The following is a 20,048-nucleotide window of genomic DNA, read 5'->3' on the forward strand; positions in this document are numbered from 1 at the left end:
AAGTTTACTTAAATTAAATTTTAATAAATTATTTATGTTAGTAAGTTTTAAATATAGGTAATTATTTATTTATTTATGTTAATACTCACGTCACATTGCATATCACATTTCAAGTAACCTACAAATGTGCACTGTCAAATGTATATTTTTTTTATTCTTTAGCACTGCACAGTTGGCGCATTCAGCCATTGCATATTATTCTATTATAATGAAATTTTAGTTAGATTGTAGAATTTTTTTTTAATATAAGAAGGGCAAGAGGCTGTCATGATAGAAATTGATGACTCAACTGCCTATGGACATCTGCAACACCAGAGGCCATGAGAGGTGTTAAATCTTTTAAGGTGGGAGCATGCTCTTCTATCATAATAATTTACAAACACTTCAGAAAAGTTGAGATTGAATAAGAGGAAGTGGAAATCAATTGTCACTCTTTTTAATCATCTCAAAACAATACCAGCACCTTACAAAACATTCATATCAATCATATTAGACATGTGTTCATTGAAAGTTGCTGCTGTAGCAGCACACTGTATGATACAACATGAAGAATATCATCTAATTTTAAGGGTAAAATATAATTTGCATGTGATGTTGTTTTCGAAATATTAAGTCCTCTAGATAGGCCTGTGGAACAGGGTTTATGACTGACTAAAATTATCTAAGCAAATTCGAAACTACTCAAACAAAAAACGATAGTATTTCTAGACATAAGCTGTACACTCATTAGGTTTCATTGTTTACTTAATAAATTGATACTTCGTTAAAAACTTAATTATATGTGGTGCTAATCGTTCAGGGTTATTTAAATGTACATGATGTGTACCAGGAACAAAGTGACATTCAAAGTTAGGGTTATTTTTTTCAACAACTTCTCTCATTTCAACAGAATATGGATCCGATGCGTATGGGGAGTCGATACCCTTAAAGTATAAAGTAGGACATTTTAGACGTTTAATTAAGGTCTCCACGAACTTTTTACTTTCTGGATTGAATAGGGTGTACTTATATCTAGAGTCTCTTGAAAAATAAAACTTATTCGGGTCACTTGAAGAAGGCTTTACACCTCGCTGTGCTAAGTATTTCACACTTTCTATATCCACTGATTTGTTTGTACCTAGATGCCACTTTTGATTGATTTCGTCCATAGTATATGCTGGTGGTTCTTTATCAAGCAACATTTGCACTTGATGCAGTTTACGTAGTATCCTGGGAAAATTTTCAACTACTTGATTTAAGTCGTAATCGTCATAAATAAGGCTGTCTACAGCTATGTAGAAGTCGACATCATCAGGGAAAGTTGAGGCGAATCGCATTGCAGCAATTGAGCCCATTGAGTGTCCTAGCAGAGATACTTTGTCCCATTTGAAATAATTCATTATGGTAAGTATCAATCTCGGCAAATCCCATATATAGTATTGAAGACCTGAAACATCACAAAACAGGGCAATATTAATGAAATTATGCAATGAGGTACCTACTTGTGTAGAGGTCGTCCTCATTGAGAAGTGGAGTATACGGGACAACCCACACAACGCCGAACAATGTAAAAAAGTATTATCAACTTTTTGAAGTCGTATAGCTAGCCATCTATTACTTTGTTTGTTGAGATCTGAAGTACTTTTTACCATTTAGGCATTTGTATACTACGGCAAGGTTGAGCTTGAATGAGAAGAAATGGTGAGTTACTCATTGTCACTCTTTTAAATCAATACTCATCATCGTTTACACATATATTTTTATTATAGATTCATCGTTTTACGATTTATTTTAATTACAATCTACTAACGTGAAGTGCAACAAAAAAATTAAAAAAATATTTTTTTACTTTTTAAGTTGGCACCTGGTTTTATAGTAGCTGACCCGGCAAACTTTGTATTGCCATATAAATTGCAGATTTATTTTCTACTTACTTCACACTTATTTTATATTTTGGATAATTCACACTATAGTTTTATAAATGATAGCCTATGAGTTATTCTGGTGTGTAAGCTATATTATTGTAAAGTTTCATCAAAATCCATTCAGTAGTTTTTGCGTTAAAGAGGTACAAACATACATCCAGACTATCACATTATTATTAGTAGGATAGGTAGACTATACATAATTATAATGCATGATTGGGCTTGGCATTTTTTTATTAGACACTTAAGTTAGGTACCTTATATGGCATAAGGTAGTAGTAATAAGCAAAATCAACTCCACCGATCTTATAAATATGCTTATAGTACCATACCATTAAAAATAAAAAAAAATAAAGGAAAGGTCTATATATATCTATATTTTTTAAATGATTGTCTCATAGCAATTCTAATTGCCCAATCAAGGCTAGGATACATGGTTCTATTCTAGGAGTTCTAATGGCTACTTTCCACCTTCATCATCAGATCGATTTGATGACACTATTTTCATTCCCTTTGAATTTGGTTGGTTCACGTAGCTTAACAATTTTGTCACCACACGCGAAATACTTGCCTTTTAAATATTTCTGTGACCATTCGTGGTCTTCAGTTCTACTTCAATAAATGATACTTTTTGTACATAATATACATTAAAAAGACGCTATTTTTTTATGATCATAAGGGACGAGACGAGCAGGACGTTCCGCTGATGTAATTGATACGCCCTGCCTATTACAAAGCAGTGCCGGTTAGGATTCTTGAAAAATCCAAAAATTCTGAACGGCACCACAATTGCGCTCGTCACCTTGAGACATAAGATGATAAGTCTCATTTGCCCAGTAATTTCACTACCTACGGCGCCCTTCAGATCGAAACACAGTAATGTTTACACATTACTGCTTCACGGCAGAAATAGACGCCGTAATTCTACAACCTACTCATTATTTTCTTTACTGTATGTGAAATTAGTTCAGGATATTTGGAGGGTTGTCTCTGTTGGATCATCGAAATAATAAGTAATTTGGTTTTATCACCTACCTGGTGGTATCCAAGAAGATAATCCATGACCCATAAAATCGATTGCTAATATGGGAAATTTGTCACTAATCATTGGAGCTAAGGGGTCCCAAGTTCCAGCGTTATCCTGCCACCCGTGTAACGCCAGCATTGGTCGCTGGTGCTCATTGCCCCACAGCTTACAGGATATATGCCCCCATTGAACGGGGATATTAATTTCTTTGGTAGGCACCTGCGAGAGTTTATGTATACTTAGGTAGGTTATATATAATATTATACTTCCTGTTCTCCAATTGAAGAAAAATCTAGGCACCTACCGCTAGAAGAACAGTTAAAATATGTAGCATCTAGTCAATTCAATAAACACCTACAATATTTTTGGTTTTTTCTTTCATATATGTATGTAGATAGCTTAATTACTATGCACCTACCTATGTTCGCTAGCTGATGTCTGTTATATGTCATACCAATAGTTAGTTAGTCTGATAAATTAAAAAAAAAACAGTAAATTGAGAGTTTGTTTTCAATTATTGGTGAACGATGAGATCATCGCTGAGATATAAAAGGGGGTTCCTCACTTCGGCCCACCTAAGTATCTATGATAATTCAGTGATTAGTCCGACCTAGATAGTAAAGGGCTAATTTCACATCTAAGTTAACTTATTTAAATTATTATTTTGATGTCAGATTTCAAATACTATGTGAAAATTTTATATTAAACTTATACTAGAGTTGTACTCGATAGGCATAATGTTTCAGAACCAGAGACTACTAAATGTAGGTAGGTGATGAGATATGCCAAATACCTGTTGTATGATTACGAATACGCATAATAATTATTATCTGTGCGATAGTGATAACATAAGAATGAAGGTACCATCTATCTGTTAAATTGTGGACAGCAGGTAGACAACTATTTGTTAAATTGTGTTATTACGATCATTTTTATACTCAAAAAATATACCTAAAAATTTTGTTTTTTATGAAAATAAGGGACGAGACAAGCAGGACGTTCAGCTGATGGTAATTGATACGCCTTGCCCATTACAATGCAGTGCCGCTCAGGACTTGAAAAACCCTAAAAATTCTGAGCGGCACTACAACTGCGCTCGTCACCTTGAGACATAAGATGTTAAGTCTCATTTGCCCAGTAATTTTACTAGCTACGGCGCCCTTCAGACCGAAACACAGTAAAGCTTACACATTACTGCTTCACGGCAGAATTAGGCGCCGTTGTGGTACCCATAATCTAGCCGGCATCCTGTGCAATGGAGCCTCCCACTGGTAAATATATAATGAGTAGAAAGATTTCTTCCTTGTGCGCGCTCCTTATTCACGCAAGAGCCTCTCCTATAATCTCAGCAAGATTCTCGGCGAGAGATTCTTCGGGAACACACTCGCAAGGTTCTCAATACAGTTCTCACGCCGATGACGATGGACGCAGAAATAACAGCAGACAAGCTTATTTTTCTTGGTTTATTAATTCATCAATGGGTAATTCCATCAAGGTACTAATAGGTTTCTACGCATCGTGTTTTTTTTTTGTTTTTTAGTTTATTTTTATATTCTTTCAAACTACAAATTTGGCTCATATTTATGCTAAGTAAATACGACACAAAACATAATGGACGAGTCTCTCGCTACCGAAACATGCGAGTGTGGACTCAATAGAAGTTCTCGTCTGTTCTCGCGTTCTCAGCTTTTTTTTCTCGCGCCAAAAAACTGACAAAAATCGGAGAACAAGTCGAGAACCTGCGAAGAATGTGTGAATCGGTTCCACATTCGCGTTTTTTTCGTGAGATTCTCTCTTGACTGTGGCGCGGGCTTTAAATATAGTATACCTAGGTACTATCTAGCTTAAGCTTGGATTCATTCTTAAGCTTGAAATTTGATTTTTAAATAAGTCCTTATTCAATTGATATTGTAGTAGGCACTAGTATTTCATTAATAGTCTCCTAATTAATGAATTGAATGTAGAGAAGAATTAACTAAGCAGCTATTTCATAAATGGCTTAGCTGTAATAGCTTTTAATAATTTGACCATATAGTAGAAAATAGCTATTTATTATTTATTTAAACGCCCCACCCGCCTAATGCCATGTACTTATAATAAATATAAAATAAATACTTACATTCCCTGTGTGAAGACTCTTAAATTGAGATGTTCTAATACCGGAAATGGACTTAATATAACAATTTATACTATTATGTACAATTGACGAAATACCTCTTTTAGCCATCATAGTAAATTTATTATTTAGGTACATATATAATCACTTTATTATTATTGGAGGACTATTATCGTTTCGTAGGTTCCTCTTTCTAAATATTATAAACACTTAGGTAGCAAACCATCACTGAAATATTTTATAACACCTTGTTTATCATTTCCTTTTTTCTTTTAACAAAAAAGGTGTGTTAAACATTTGTTTATTTGGTGTTTTAGTCAAAAATCATTAATTTATAACCTAATAACTATACCACTACAGCTGACTACAGTCTACACTCACTCTACAGCATAGTTTGTAATATTGTAACCAACTTCATAGTGATCAGTGTTCGTCTCTATCGCGTGCGGCGTGACGCGTGGAACGTGTTGGGACTTGAACCTTGAAACATCATGCGACAAGGCCGACTTTGTTCTATATAAATATAAGTAATGACGTAATCTTATAGATGATTAGGTTTGGCACACATTGTACGGTCGGTTATTTCTAACTAAGTATTAAATCAGCCGTCGTCATACATAACACTAGAAATAAGGGATTGCTTGTTACTAATTCTAGTAGGCTTCATAAGATACATAATAGCTTTAAGGGTAAATGTATACACTTCTATAATAAAGTCCCAGCCACTGTTCAGGCATTATCTATAAATAAATTTAAATGTTTTATAAAAAAATGTTTCTGTCGTAAATCCTATTACTCCACTGCTGAATATCTAAATGATCGGACAGCCTGGGACTAGATTATGATTTCTTTATAGCGATAGAAATGACTGTACAATATTGTATATTTTTATTGAAAAGAGAGTTACTTGCGCTGCTTCTTCTCTCTCAGAGCGCCATTTGTTTCCGAAGCGGTAGTAGTATATAGTAGTTATTAGAAATGACATCAAAAAGAATTCTAAAGGAATCAATTTTGAGAAAATAAATGCTTTTTATGCCTTTTATAGATGTGCGGCCCGCAGCAATAATTGAAGCAATCAGGAAAGATTTTAGACTAACGAGGATATAACGTGCTATCCCACTAGATCTACTAGGGATCTACTTAGGATCGTTTCTGTATCGCATGTCATGCTTAGTTCCAGGTACATACATGGAAAGTTTTATTTAAAAAAAAATGAAATAAAAACAACGCGGTTCTTTTCCCAAAAAAAAAAACTAGCAATATAACAGTTGAATAAAATTAAATATATTGTGTAATATCTATATATAGCTAGCTATAAACAAAATATTCATCAGGTCTGAGACATGGTACTATTTCGACTGGCTGGTAACTTTTTTGACGTTCAATTATGTGATTTTAAATTCTATTTCGAATTTGAAAGCAGACACTTCATTTCCTTGCTAATATAAAAATACCCAGTGATTCTCAAACTTTGCGGTATTTTCGTTGTTAAGAAACAAATCAGTACTTATGGTTGCCAGTATCAAGTGTTCGGAAGTGGTCAGCTTTGGCGCCTTTTAGTGCACCGTAAAAATAATTATCATTACCACCGTGTTGGTGTAACGCAACACTGATCTAGAAATGGAGGTGCCCCGAATGCAAAGCTAACCTACCAACTGCTGCTTCTACACCCGCCCTTCCAGCTCATGGTTCACCCAGACCCGGAGCTGGATTCACATTGGACAACATCATGGACGAGATAGGTGGAATTAACATTATATTTCGTCATCTGGTCAATCTCACTGAGGACGTAAAATCAAACAAAACCGATCTTCAACACCGGGGAAGTCTACAGGCATATTGAGCCAGGTGCCCAACTTGGAGTCTTGTCTCACTATCATCGAAGGTTTTAAACTATAATTTACCTTACTACCAAGATTGAGATTAGAAAAGGAAATCACTGACAATGTAGTACCACCTGCCAACGAGGATCTGTTTGATATAGGTAATAAGCAAAAAAAACTACGTTTAAAAAAACCGACTTCAAAAACTGAAAAATATCAAGTATCTAAAAATTTAATTTAATACACCTCTTATGCAAACCTTTACCTTTAATATTAATAAAATACTATTATTTATATGTGCTACCTATTGATAGGTTTTAAGTCAGTGCCAAGCCAAATGTAATAAAGTGGGACAGCTTCGTCTAGAACAACTTAACTACATGGAACATCACAGATCATCAGAAACTCACAGATTAACTACATGGCTAGAGTACGTACCAGTGGGAGGCTCCTTTGCACAGGATGCTGGCTAGATTATGGGTACCATAACGGTGCCTACTTCTGCCGTGTCTGTTCTGTCTGAAGGGCGCCGTAGCTAGTGAAATTACTGGGCATAGGAGACTTAACATCTTACGTCTCAAGGTGACGAGCGCAATAATTGTAGTGCCGCTCAGAAGTTTTGCTGGTCGGCACTGCATTGTAATGGGCGGGGCGTATCAATTACCATCAGCTGAACGTCCTGCTCGTCTCGTCCCTTATTTTAATAAAAGAAAAACCATCCTGTAATTCAAACGGGAAAAGCCTATCATAGTCTTGTTTTCAATAATAGTCTAATAGTAACAAAAAACCAATTATAGGTCTGAAAAAACTATAATTCGCAGTTAGGTTAGGTTAGGTTAGATTTGAAGTCGGCGACTTTCTAATTATCCAACTGATGATTATCTACGATCCGAATCAGACATCTCTCCGATAGTATCTACCAAGATATGGTATCCTACTTGAAAGCATATTTATCGGAAATTAAAGATTTGATTCTATACAAAATATAAATATCTGTTTTATTAGGTATTGTTGATAACCCGTGGCATATGGAACATAAAGAATTAATATCTTAGATCATTTATACGCCCAGAGAGACTGTGACAGCTTTGAAAACATCGGACACAATTGAGCTTGACAGTTAACCTCTATTTTGAGAAATGCACGCACACTAACACAAAGTGCCATACAAATCGTGAGTAAAGAACGTAGGTTGTCACGCACACTCAAATTATAAACCTGTCCTGTTTTCATCGTTTCCTAGACTAATATTCAGCCAGTTTGAATTTCCTTAAACACAGATGTTGGATAAAATAATTGAATTAAAATCGCTTTAATGTCACTGCTCGTGGCGGCGACATGGGACGGGTCGTCCCCTTCCCTAAAATATGGTTGAAGGAGGCGATGGCTGGTTATTTGTAGTTATTTCGGTACGCAATCGTAGATTAGGTAGTAGTATACCTAAAGATGTTTTTTTTTTATTTTATTTGACATTATATTCATTTGTAAGATATTATTTATTAATTATATGAGCCAATGTTCTACAATCTTATGAGTTCAATTAAAAAGGTTTTCATCTTCATTTCCATTTAGAAAAACTATCTAGAGATACACTGCATAGGTCAAACAGGTGTAGTAAATAAAAATCTAAACGAATAATCGATTCATAGAATTTTAATTCTCAAGTCACGTAAGTTTACAATATTTCAAAATTTTCTTCATCTGTGGTAAACAGTAGACCGTAATGCGCCGCTGCTATTATTATCCTCCAGTTTATTTCAAACACAGAAAAGGCTAGTTTGAAACAACCTGGTAGGAATTCCTACTCGCCGACTACAGGGCAATTCGGTGACAGAATTACACTCGTATCGTACAAGAGATATCGGATAGCTCGTCAACTAAGACCCTTTTCGTTATTAAGTCTGACGGTTTTGTAACAGTGTTATGGTAACTTTCAGATCAGTACCTAATGTAAAAAGCTGAGTATCATTTATAAATTGTTAATCAAAAATAATGTATATTTACTGTAATTATCACATTCATACTTAACATTAACAATTACGGCCATGACGCAAGCCATAAATAGATCCGACGAAATAGAACGCTGGTTCATCAAACTCGTTTATATCCTTTTCGTTTATTACGTTAAAAATAACGTGATGATTTTTAGTCTGACAAACGTATTTTACATCCTAAAAAGTTGTTTATTACATATTATATAAATATGAGTACATACATAATTTTGTGTATAGCTACATAATCTTTAGCTTAAGAGGTATTTAGACTAATTATTATATTTACATGAGTTACGCAACTGTGGACCTACAAATACAATTTTAAGGCAAATTTGAATCGTTCAGCTGACAGGAATGTATCAAGTCTTACACAATATGAAGGGTCACATGCGCCAGTTTATCAAGGATCAAAAAAGTAGCGTTTGCGTGGTTCTAAGGATAGCTACGCACAAGCAGCGTATGGAAGAGATGGTTCGAAGAGTCCTTGTCTGAGCGCAGTCAGTAGTGGCCAGTTACAGGAACAGGTGCCCCTATAGTCATCCAAGTCGAGTGCCCAGAGCGCGGCACCTCTCATTCCCCTCAGCGATACAGTGGCTGATATCCTGTGAACCTCTTCCGGCTTGAGATACGTGACCCATTGAGTACCTTGCGTGGCGAATGTCCCCGATGGACTTGACACTTCTCTCCAGTTCGATTTTGTCGCGTTGCAGATCTGTTGTGGAAAAACAAGTTTGATTAAAATTGGATTTTCAGTTGTTACGAAAGTTTGCTCCATTGTGGATATATTTTTTTTCCTTCTGAGTTAGCATGGGTTCAATTAGTGATTCGAATCGCTGCACATGATAGTGTAAATATTATGGATATGTAAATATTATGGATGTGTAAATATTATTCACGTTTAATTTGTGGGTGTATTGTATAAAAGGCCCCATTGTATTCGACGATTCACAAGCTGTGTTTGTCTAAGTATGACTACGATAATTTGGGAGAAAGTGCGTCATTTTAAGAAACTATAAATGTAACATGAATTTTCGTTAAAATTATGTCATTAAACACGCTTTAATTCATTTAATAATATTTTATTCAATACTAGTTGACCTGACAGACGTTGATCTGTTCATATTAAAAAAAAACCCTTGCGGGTGTAATTTCGTAAAACCCGTTCTTAGCTGACCTCTACTCGGTGAAAAGAATATTCCTATCAAATTTCAAGTCTAAGGCTCTAATGGTTCTAGAGATATCGGGATGAGTGACTATATACGTGGAAATCTCTTATATTTATATAGAAGATTCTCGACTAGTGACAGAAAATAACAACCTGTTTTCTCTTGTTTGTATATAAAAAATTAACGAGAAATAAAGAGTGATTCTCATGTGGAAATCTGACAAGCAAGTCGCTTGAAGTACCTAGATTAAATCTAATTATTATTGTAGTACTAAGTATATAATATATACCTACTATTTTATAAATATTCATAGCAATTAAATTATTTATCTGTATCTGGCAAACCCTTTCTTTTCTGTGCAATTCATGTTACACGTACCTCATAATAAGCCAAGAATCCGGGTACATCAGTGTAGGGTCCAGGCACCCCAGCACCAAGTATACCGGCTTCAGTGGCGGCTCCAGTCTCTCTACGAAGAGTGTACGACCTGCCGTACGCAGGTACCGACAATACCAACTGTCTGTTTGGTATTTTACTAGACCAGTAGGATATTATTGATTGCTGAAAAATAAAGAGTATTTAGTAAAACCAGCTGGAACGATTCCATGTGGAACTTGAAGGTATACTACAAAATAGAGTTGGGGAGTCTGGACTTGGTCTTGAATCTGTAATATGAATGAATAGATATTAATGTACGGCGGTGTTTGCTTTAGAAACTGTTACTTTTAAGTTCGTATTGACGATGGTTATTAATCAAAGAAGGGAAAAGCTAGAACGATTAAGGATATCTTGAAAATTGCTCAGCGGTAATTTAATTTTATTATAGTTATGAAGTTTAGAATATTTATAACCAGAACATGAAGGCGAATGAAGTTTACACCCAAATTATGTGATTAACTTACGAAATTATCCGTGTTATCTCCAGCATCATCCAATGGCAGTAAGTAAGATGTCCTCTTCTTCGAAGTCGTGTAGAAATCGTTGGCAGCGATCGCGATCCAGTCCATGGTTCCAGTGAGTACTTCAGGGCTGTATGCGACTTCTGCAATTTCTGGTACAGGGGACACCATGGCGGAAAGTTCTAGATTGTATCTACGCAGAGATTTCGCGAGCTGGATTAAGAGTTGACTGAAGTTGTTGCGTTCTGTTAGGTCGAAGTCCTGACACGATGGAATCTGTTAAAAAAATCAGGTATTCTTACTCAAATACAATTTTTGTATATTGTCATAACATAAGAGCTGTTTGTTTTACATATTTATAATAAAACTATTTGGGTCCTATTTAGAGGCACTAGATTTTTCAGATCAACTCCCTCATCAAGTTCTGACCCCCATGGTTTATTTTGCATGGTCTTACTCTTATAGCTTGTTTCAATAGGTTTCTGATACATTCACTCAAACCATCCTAATTATAAGCAATGTATTGCTACAAGTAAAATAATACCCATTGACAGAACGCTGCACGAGCGCCAAAATTGCGCCGATCTCAGGCATACTGCGCGATCAGAGTTTCCCGGAACGGAAACTAGCAAATCCATCGGCAATACTATATACATATTCACAAAACCATTCAAAATAGAAACAAAAAGTACGAATCGATTTTAATACGAGCAAATGACGCATTTTTAGTATATACGATTCGTGTAATGCTGCTACTACATGTATCAATAAAAAAAAGACGCGTTCATTGATTAAACTCATAAACTTGACTTAGTATAAACATTTCTTAATACTAGTTCTATTGTTTTATAATACCAAAGAATAGCAAAAAGGACACGTGCTTTTATTATGACATGGTTTTATCTAACGTTCTTCACTTTCATTAGAATCTGCTTCATTTCTTATTACGAAAACTATAAAAAGAGAAAAAATGTATATGCACATATTTAGTAGGTATTTCACGAGAACTTACTGCTCGAAGACCTGGTTAAAAATATAAATATTAGAGTTAAAGTAGAACATACATCTTTACAGGCAGGATACTGCCAAGCCACTTGCAATCCGTCGAAGTTCCAAGTGCGCAGGAACTTCACCACAGATTTCACAAATATTTTCCTGTTGTCTTCGCTCGCCACCATCTTGTGCCATGCGTCGCTTTCTGAGTGTTCGATACCGCCGACACCGAGTATAACTTTTAGGCCTTTGCGTTTGTAATTCGTCAACTTGCCATAAAAGTCTGCAAGTTTAATATACGTTTAATCATGAGAATATCTGTTCTTTGGTTATGTTTTGATGAAAATTTGTTGACTGAAACTGATGAAAATTTCGCAAAAATCGCTTAAAATAATGCAGATTTATATAAATTTTATTATCAAGTTTATTTGGAGAAGAACACGAGTAGGTTAGCTAAAATTTAAAGAGTATTTATTACAGTTCAATTATTACTCATGATCTTGCTGACAGTTTTAGGACGTAGACAAGAGGTTTTCGCCAATTAAGTTTATTTTTGAATATAATTAAGTATCAATTACCAAAGTCCTCAAAAATGTTCATTATCACAACTCTCTTGAATTGTGGTCGATATGTCGCTATAGCTATTATAGTGGGCGACTAATAAAAGTACAAGAAAAATAAATACCGTTGACGACATCCAGCTCCTGATTTCCTGGTACCAGTGAGAATGTGTTGTTGACATAAGCCCAGGAGTAGACCAGGTGAGAACACAGTGAACTATCAACTTGCTCTGGTCCAAAACTACCGACGTCTCTCCTGTTTGTCAAAAATAAGTATATTAGTAAAATATGCCCCTATATCTATACTAATAAATGTAGAGCCGGTTTTTTGTTCGGTTATGCTGCGAAAACTACTGAACCGATCGGAATATAACTTATACCACAAGATGCAGCGTGTTTTGGAGAAGGTTAAAGTATATGATTGGCAGTGATTACTTATCAGGAACCCATATATCGTTTTGGCTTAGAAATATCTACATATTAATATTCGCCATAAAAATGACCATTAATCAGTCAAGAGATGAGGGGGCGCGGGATTCTAAATTTATAGGGTAAAACAACGGTTGCCCGTTCAACTAGTATAGTATATATATCTTCTGCCGCCTATTTTCATTGTCTTCTTCACGAAATACCATCGTCACCTGGACATGCATGACATTGATTTACCAAGAATTAGAGAACTTAATACTTATTATGAAGAACGTAATTCACGCACAAAAATGAAACGTACTTCCATCATCCGTTTTTCCAGATCGATAGGCAACTTTCTTGGAGTTCATTTGACTAGAGAAAATGAGCGGTAGGGATAACTTAATGCTCAGGTGAGCCAAACATTATTCCCATATTTCATACGATAGTTGTGATAGAGTCCATATTGGTCCAGCTGTTTTTATACGTTTTTAATAACAGAAATTATATCTCGATTCGTATTAGTAATATTATTAGAACATTTTTTGAAATCTGACGAGGCAAGAACAATAAAAAGCATCGCTGCGTGCGAATTGACCATTTTGGCTTCACCATGATGGGGGAAAACTGTTAGTTTAAAGTTGATATAAAAATATTCATTCACATTCATTCTAAACAACGATTACCTGTAATAAGCCCAGTTGGTGAAGTAACAGGCAACTATTGGTTTCTCGGTGATAATAAAGTTGTCCTTTTCTGATGTCAACCGTAGATTGGCTTTGCTCTTGCATGGAGACCTTTCAGGCCAATCACAGTGATTCTGGAATATTGTTAGCCAGTTAACTTACTAAATAATATTCTGTTTATTACAGAGATCAGCCTCGTTTAACATCTACTTTTCTTTAAAAACTAGCTACAGGTACTTACTTATGCAAGAGACGTCTTAAGAATCAGATTTTTTGGTATAGTGCAAATTGAAATGCTTAACTACCAAGTACATTTATATAATTATTTACTCTGTAACTATATTCTTCACCAGTGGGAGGCTTCTTTGCACCAGATGCCGGCTAGGATATGGGTACCAAAACGGCGCCTCTGTCTGCCGTGAAGCAGTAATGTGTAAGCATTATTGTGTTTCGGTCTCAAGGGCATCGTAGCTAGTGAAATTTCTGGGCAAATGAGACTTAACGTCTTACGTCTCAAGTTGACGACCGTAATTGTAGTGCCGCAAAGAAATTAAGGGTTTTTCAAAAATGAGGAGCTGCATTGGCATATAAATTACCATCATCTATACATAAAAAAGCTGTCATAAACATATTGGCCCATACAGTAACAATAACATAATATTATACCTAACAAACTACACAACTAATATATTAACAATGAGTTCTTATCCGCATATAAGAACTCATTGTTCTATGGTTGGCCGTCAAGTTATAGAATAGAATATTATTTAAAATATTGACGTGGATAAGAAGGCAATTAAATAACAGATATAGACATATAGAAAAGATTAAATTAAAAATTAAAAGATTAAAATTAAAGTAAAGGAAGAACGGTCGGCCTTCGGCCTAATATTTAATATTTATAATTATTATGTTTAATAGATAGTGAAAGAATAAGAATATGAGAGTAACAATATATAAATTTGTTTTATTGAACAACGATCCAGCGAGTGAGGGAGGACCCACGCGTTACAGTAGCATGCTCACCTGGTTCCAATAGAGAGGCTGGGGACAAACGAGTTGGGAGTAGCGACCGTTGATACACAGGTAGTATTTGCTGCAGTCGGTGCTGTGGGCCAAGAACGACACTCCGGAACACGGCCGATCTTCCATAGAACCATTCTGTTAAATTGGACGAAAGTTGCCAAAATCACATTTTCCACAAGTTACCTATTCATTAAACGCGACGTTAGAATTCAAGCTAAGCCACTTTCAAAATTTAGTTCCATCTGATTCTAGTAAAAGTAAACTTGATTCCTTCTTCGGCTGAAGTAGATGGATAAAACTATGAGAAATATAAACAAACCATTAATAATATATGTCGAAAAATACAACCATCTTTTCTCATAAAAACTAAAATACGCACATCGGAATGTCTATACAGATTAAAATTGGCATTAAATTACTATTTTCGCCGATTTGTGGAGCTATTTATGAGTAACTTAATAAGGCAATGCTTGGTATGTTATTTCTTCAACTTTTTAAAGTTTCTTACCTCTTCTACTTCCATTTCGACTACAGGATCAGCCAAGACCACAGTGGTAGATTCGATCGCAGTAGTTCCAACATTTACAGGTATATCCGCAGTATCTTCAGTGTTCGGAGGACTTTCAACTACATATCCACAAAAAAATGTTTGTTATCTTACTAAGGCATGTATACATAATATTATGTCATAGTTTCTATACTTGGCTTAGCTTTCTACATTTATGGATTAATACACAAATAAAATTTGAAAAACAACATTTTGTATATTATATACAGGGTGTCCCAAAGTTATGGGACATGAAGGGAAAGTACCTTAAATATCGAAGATAGGCTATTTTACTGAAAGAAGACCTTATATAATTTTTAAATGTTAGTACTTCTGCATTCAAAGAATTTCTAAAAATTACTTGCCTCGTCTGGGAATCGAACCGACTGAAATGTAAAAAAAAACACCCCTACTATTATAATGCCAATCGAAAGAATGGCCAAAAACTAATAACTCTTCTTAAGTAACATAGTATTTTATACAGGTCAGTGTATAATATAAGTGTATATCCAAAACAGTTGTATAATATGTACATAGATGTCATTCTGTCAGATCTATTCGAGAGTCAATAATGTCCGAATTTTCTCTCCTTCCTCTAGTATTTCTAGGCTTTGAAATATCACTTACTCTCGTTAAGATCGCATTGGGGTGGAGCTTCACGCTCTCTGAGAACGTAATTTATTGTAGACAGTAGTGGCGACTTTCCGCACCCGCAGTATTTCCCACTGAAGTCATCCAGATCTAGGGACCACACCATGCTCCCTCCAAGTTCCATGGAGCGAATGAACTCCGCTTTGTGTCGGATCATGAAATCGTCATCGAAGGACACCCATTGGTCGTTGAGGGTCGCGTAGGGACCCATCCTGCCGCCAGCGTCACGATGTAACTTCCAACCGTGGACTCTGATGCGCTCGCAAATCTTTGAACAAAAACTTTCTGGTTACAGATAAAAGTTTTTTTTGTAGTATGTTAAGTTAAGTTGTTATTTTTTTCTTTATTACACAATTATGAGGCGAGTGCCAGAAACTAATTCTTTCTTTCCTAACCATAAAAAGGTCTCAACCCTTAAATATGTCATAATTTGGAGGTTAGGTTATAATTCTTTTTTCTCTGGAACGGTGCATTACCTTTATCATTTATCATTATAATCGTGGACTAAAGATCTATAAACTTTAATAAGTTTTATCTCCCAATTCGTGCTACGGGATACTAAGTGCAACCAAATTATTTGCTACAAAATTTTATTACAGTTTGTGGGAAAAGATAACTTGTGTATGATAAGATGTCTTTCAAGAGAAAAGGGGCCTTAACTGCATAGACCTAACTTCACCATGAAGTCTTTAATGGGCCTTAATGAGCTGTCCCTGTGTGAATTATACTATTTTGGTATATAATAATAGTGTCCAATAAAAGTATTATTTGACGATACGTAGTCTTCCATCTGAAAATAATTACCTCATAGAAAGCTAAGAACCCTCGAGCCCTCGTTTCATCTCCGCCTTCGCCCCCCGCGTACGTAGGCGCTCCGAGACTATTCCCGCCATTCTCCATCAGCGAGAACGATTGACCGTAGAATGGGATGCCGAGTATTAACTTGCTTCTTGGTGCACCTTTACTCATCCAGTAGTTCACAGTGAAGTTCTATCAATAGATAAATGCTTTTGAAAATAATTGTTTATTGTTTATATCTTATTATATAGAAATGGAAATACCAGTACAAAAGCGATTTGCGGCAAAAATGGTTGTCGATTGTACATTTTTGTTTTGTAAGATTGATTTTTCTTTGAGTGATATCGTTTTGAAATTGAACATTGTTATTTTGATCTTAATTTTATTTGCTCTAACTTAATTCCTCACCACATTGAAGGTCTTGTCTTGATCATCGTCGCCAGCGTACATGGGCGCTACGTGGCCCGTTTTTTGGTCCCACTGTCCGTGGTAGTCGTAGGTCATCAGAGAAATCCAATCCAAGTTTTGCGATAGACTGGGGACGTCATATGCTACAAAAAATCAAAATTTAATGGAAATGCTTCGGAATATAAAGTGTATGTTATACCTCTAGTCTCGCTTTATAAATAAAAAGTATTTTTGTTATTAATTTTATTGTGACCAAAAATTGGCAAATTGGCAAGAGTTTTAACGGCTCCGTATTCAGGAAGGAGTAGTTTATAAATTTAATGGTTTTAGCATTCTCACCATAATCTATAACCCGTTTACTAGCAGACACTGCAGCAGATAACAGAAGACCTTTTCGAGAAAATGCACCGCGAAGTTCCTTAACCAGCTCTGTAAAACCTTGCTTATCTGAAGCTGGGCCCTTTTCACATTCAACCTGATGAGAGAGACAAGTATGAAATATTGGAGGATATGCTTACATTACAAATGAATACATTAAAAAGATTAGAAAAGAAATTTAATAGAGACCTGCCAGCACTTTGGATATTCCCAGTCAAGATCTAGACCGTCAAACTCGTATTGGTTCAAGAAGTCGAGAGCGTGGACGACGAATTTTCTACGGTTGTTGACATTGTTGACGAGGCGGGAATACTTGTCGCCGGCGGAATCGTTCCAGCCACCCAAGCCAAGGAGGACTTTGACTCCACTGCTCTTTAGAGCAATTACTTTCTCATAGAACTCTGAAAGTAAGTAAAAATATGTTTATTTATTACTCAATCGAAAAATGTATTACGTTATAACATTAAATTATATTTACTTTCCTAAAAAATCAATGTCATATTTCATAAACTTGAGCTTTTTATCTTAATTTGCGATCAGACTTAAGCCTCGTATTCATGGTAAACATTTGTTTAGTAACTAAGTTGAATCAACGTGTTGCGGAATCGCTGTCAACATGTTGCTGGCAACACTGTTGCCATGTTGACAAGCTCTCGCCCGACAAGCGTAAACATCAGTTTAGCGACAATTGTTGACGTGTGTGAACGTGTTTGCAACAGTTTATAAACATGGCAGTAGTGTGGAGCAATGATAAAATAATGTAACTAATAGAATTATTTCAATCAAAACCATTATTATGGGATTCTTCTATAAAAGAATACAAAGATAGAAACAAAAAGAACGATGCATTCGAAGAAATTTCTCAAGCCCTTAATATACCCAAAAAAGATGTGGAAACTAAAATACATGTAAATCCTATACATCAGATACAGAGAACACAACAACAATACCTCCTCGGGCAACATTTTAACGCAGACTGGCATATGGACAACCTGTATTGATTTAAACATAGTTGCTAGCAACATTCTCGCCGCTCACCAACAATGTTGATCAACTGTTCCTAAACAAATGTTTACCATGAATACGGGGCTTTATCGTGAAAGATTATTTAGTGCTCAATTGAAAGCCAAGATAGTCAAACAGTGATTAGGGTAGGCACTAGATTGTTTTTATGCGCATCGAATTTATCTAATTCCTTATAATTTTTCCATAAACGTTTAGTACATTTTTCCGTGAGCTGATGTACCTATATTACCATAAAAAGCACATTAACATTGTATTTCCATTCCAGGAGTTGTTTTTATACACTGCGCAAATGTCTATGAGCATATTCCTTGTAATTACTTTTCTATTTTGATATACAGAGTTGTGCTATTGCAGATTATAGAGTTATCTACATTAGTATGGCTTGCAGCTTTACGTGCGCAGGTCATTATAATAATATTTAATCAAAAACATGCTGTAAACCAAACCAATGTACATTATCATTCTAACTGAACAACAAATTTATTGCGTGTAATTTTTTATTAATATACCGAAACAAATAGATAGATATTTTAAATTCCTGCTGCAGCTGTCGAAGTAGGAGGCAAAGCTATTTATATATATAATATACAATTTGTCGAAATATTTTCGCAACATGCTAATTGTAATTTTATTTGAATCTAATTAATGAACGGCTGCGATATAAAATAATTTATATATTTATTATAATTCTTATCGGAAAATATGACTTACTATTTTCAACATCGAGCCAGTTATCGTGTGGCTTTAAGACCAGCTGCGTAGAGTCCAAAACAGCGAAGGCGTAGATAATGTGCGTACACAATGTTGGGTCAATTTCACTTGGAGTGAACTTGCCTGATCCCGGCCTATGACAACAAATACAAACATTAGATATAGTTTGGTTTAGCTAGGGTTTAGCAGATGCCTGAGCCTGAAGGCATTATCAGTATAAAACTTACCTATACCATGCCCAATTCGTGTAGTAACAAACAACTTTGTACTGTTCTACCTCATCCATGTTCACTAAAGCTGTGGTAGGTTTTTGTGTTGTTGTAGGTCTGTCGGTTGGTCTTGCAGTAACCATAGTACTTGGCTTCATCGTTGGCTTAGAATAACTGGGTCTGACTTCAATGTCTTCTAGGTCATAATCAATATCGTTCTGAGGTTCTGGAAGAGCTTCAGCCAAGACTGTGTCTGGCTCTACGTTGGGATTTAGCAACGTATCTTTGATTGCATTCATCAGAGGATATTTTCCTTGGGCACACCTTAAACATATATATGATTATTAAGATAAAAAAACGTTTGTATTTGGAAATAAGGTTGCTACCACCAGGTGCAAATCCATACTGATATTTATTAATGAATAATTAATTAAAAACATCATACATGGGGCCTCTGAGATAATAATTACCTATTCATGAAGTCATCAAGATCCAGTGCCCATACCATTCCTCCTCCTAGACCGAGTGATTTAATGAAATTAACTTTATTTTTTATTATGTCGACGTCATCATACGAGACCCACTGGTCACCCTTGAAAGCGTACGGGCCCATTCGTTGTTGAGAATCTTTGACAACCTCCCAATTACGATTTTTGATGCGATCACATATCTGTAAATGATTTAATAGTATGAATAGTCGGTATTTATTTGTATGAAT

The 20,048-nt window shown here is 35.5% G+C and overlaps 2 protein-coding genes across 4 annotated transcripts in view; both read right to left on the reverse strand.

Annotated features, from left to right (window-relative positions):
• Positions 1 to 3: 3 nt before the first annotated feature.
• Positions 4 to 5,454, reverse strand: LOC126970705 (probable serine hydrolase). The gene is made up of 3 exons (XM_050816797.1): positions 5,051 to 5,454; positions 2,940 to 3,150; positions 4 to 1,426 (listed from the first exon to the last, which is right to left on the reverse strand). The coding sequence occupies exons 1-3, from the start codon at positions 5,183 to 5,185 to the stop codon at positions 741 to 743; spliced, it is 1,032 nt and encodes a 343-aa protein (XP_050672754.1). The 5' UTR covers positions 5,186 to 5,454; the 3' UTR covers positions 4 to 740.
• Positions 5,455 to 8,505: 3,051 nt separating this feature from the next.
• Positions 8,506 to 20,048, reverse strand: part of LOC126970585 (probable chitinase 10) — a 63,882-nt gene continuing 52,339 nt past the window's right edge. For all 3 annotated transcript variants that reach the window (XM_050816578.1, XM_050816577.1, XM_050816576.1), the window contains exons 37-52: positions 19,801 to 20,000; positions 19,349 to 19,654; positions 19,122 to 19,255; positions 17,574 to 17,785; positions 17,346 to 17,481; positions 17,007 to 17,149; positions 16,605 to 16,790; positions 15,777 to 16,068; positions 15,111 to 15,229; positions 14,603 to 14,737; positions 13,577 to 13,710; positions 12,608 to 12,738; positions 11,994 to 12,205; positions 10,933 to 11,205; positions 10,409 to 10,591; positions 8,506 to 9,576 (exon numbers count right to left, since the gene is read on the reverse strand). In XM_050816578.1, the coding sequence (XP_050672535.1) occupies positions 9,307 to 9,576; positions 10,409 to 10,591; positions 10,933 to 11,205; positions 11,994 to 12,205; positions 12,608 to 12,738; positions 13,577 to 13,710; positions 14,603 to 14,737; positions 15,111 to 15,229; positions 15,777 to 16,068; positions 16,605 to 16,790; positions 17,007 to 17,149; positions 17,346 to 17,481; positions 17,574 to 17,785; positions 19,122 to 19,255; positions 19,349 to 19,654; positions 19,801 to 20,000 (3,066 nt within the window). In that variant the 3' untranslated portion in view covers positions 8,506 to 9,306. The remainder of the gene's footprint in view (positions 9,577 to 10,408; positions 10,592 to 10,932; positions 11,206 to 11,993; positions 12,206 to 12,607; positions 12,739 to 13,576; positions 13,711 to 14,602; positions 14,738 to 15,110; positions 15,230 to 15,776; positions 16,069 to 16,604; positions 16,791 to 17,006; positions 17,150 to 17,345; positions 17,482 to 17,573; positions 17,786 to 19,121; positions 19,256 to 19,348; positions 19,655 to 19,800; positions 20,001 to 20,048) is intronic.

This window comes from Leptidea sinapis, chromosome 21 (genome assembly GCF_905404315.1).
Source record: "Leptidea sinapis chromosome 21, ilLepSina1.1, whole genome shotgun sequence".
Lineage (NCBI taxonomy): Eukaryota > Metazoa > Arthropoda > Insecta > Lepidoptera > Pieridae > Leptidea > Leptidea sinapis.

Excerpts from the sequence above, each read along its gene's own strand:
- LOC126970705 (XM_050816797.1), bottom strand. The coding sequence starts at position 5,185 with ATGTACCTAAATAATAAATTTACTATGATGGCTAAAAGAGGTATTTCG. Across the intron at positions 3,151-5,050 it reads AGAGTCTTCACACAGGGAAT|GTGCCTACCAAAGAAATTAA; the intron begins GTAAGTATTTAT and ends AAACTCTCGCAG. Across the intron at positions 1,427-2,939 it reads ATCTTCTTGGATACCACCAG|GTCTTCAATACTATATATGG; the intron begins GTAGGTGATAAA and ends GTGATGTTTCAG.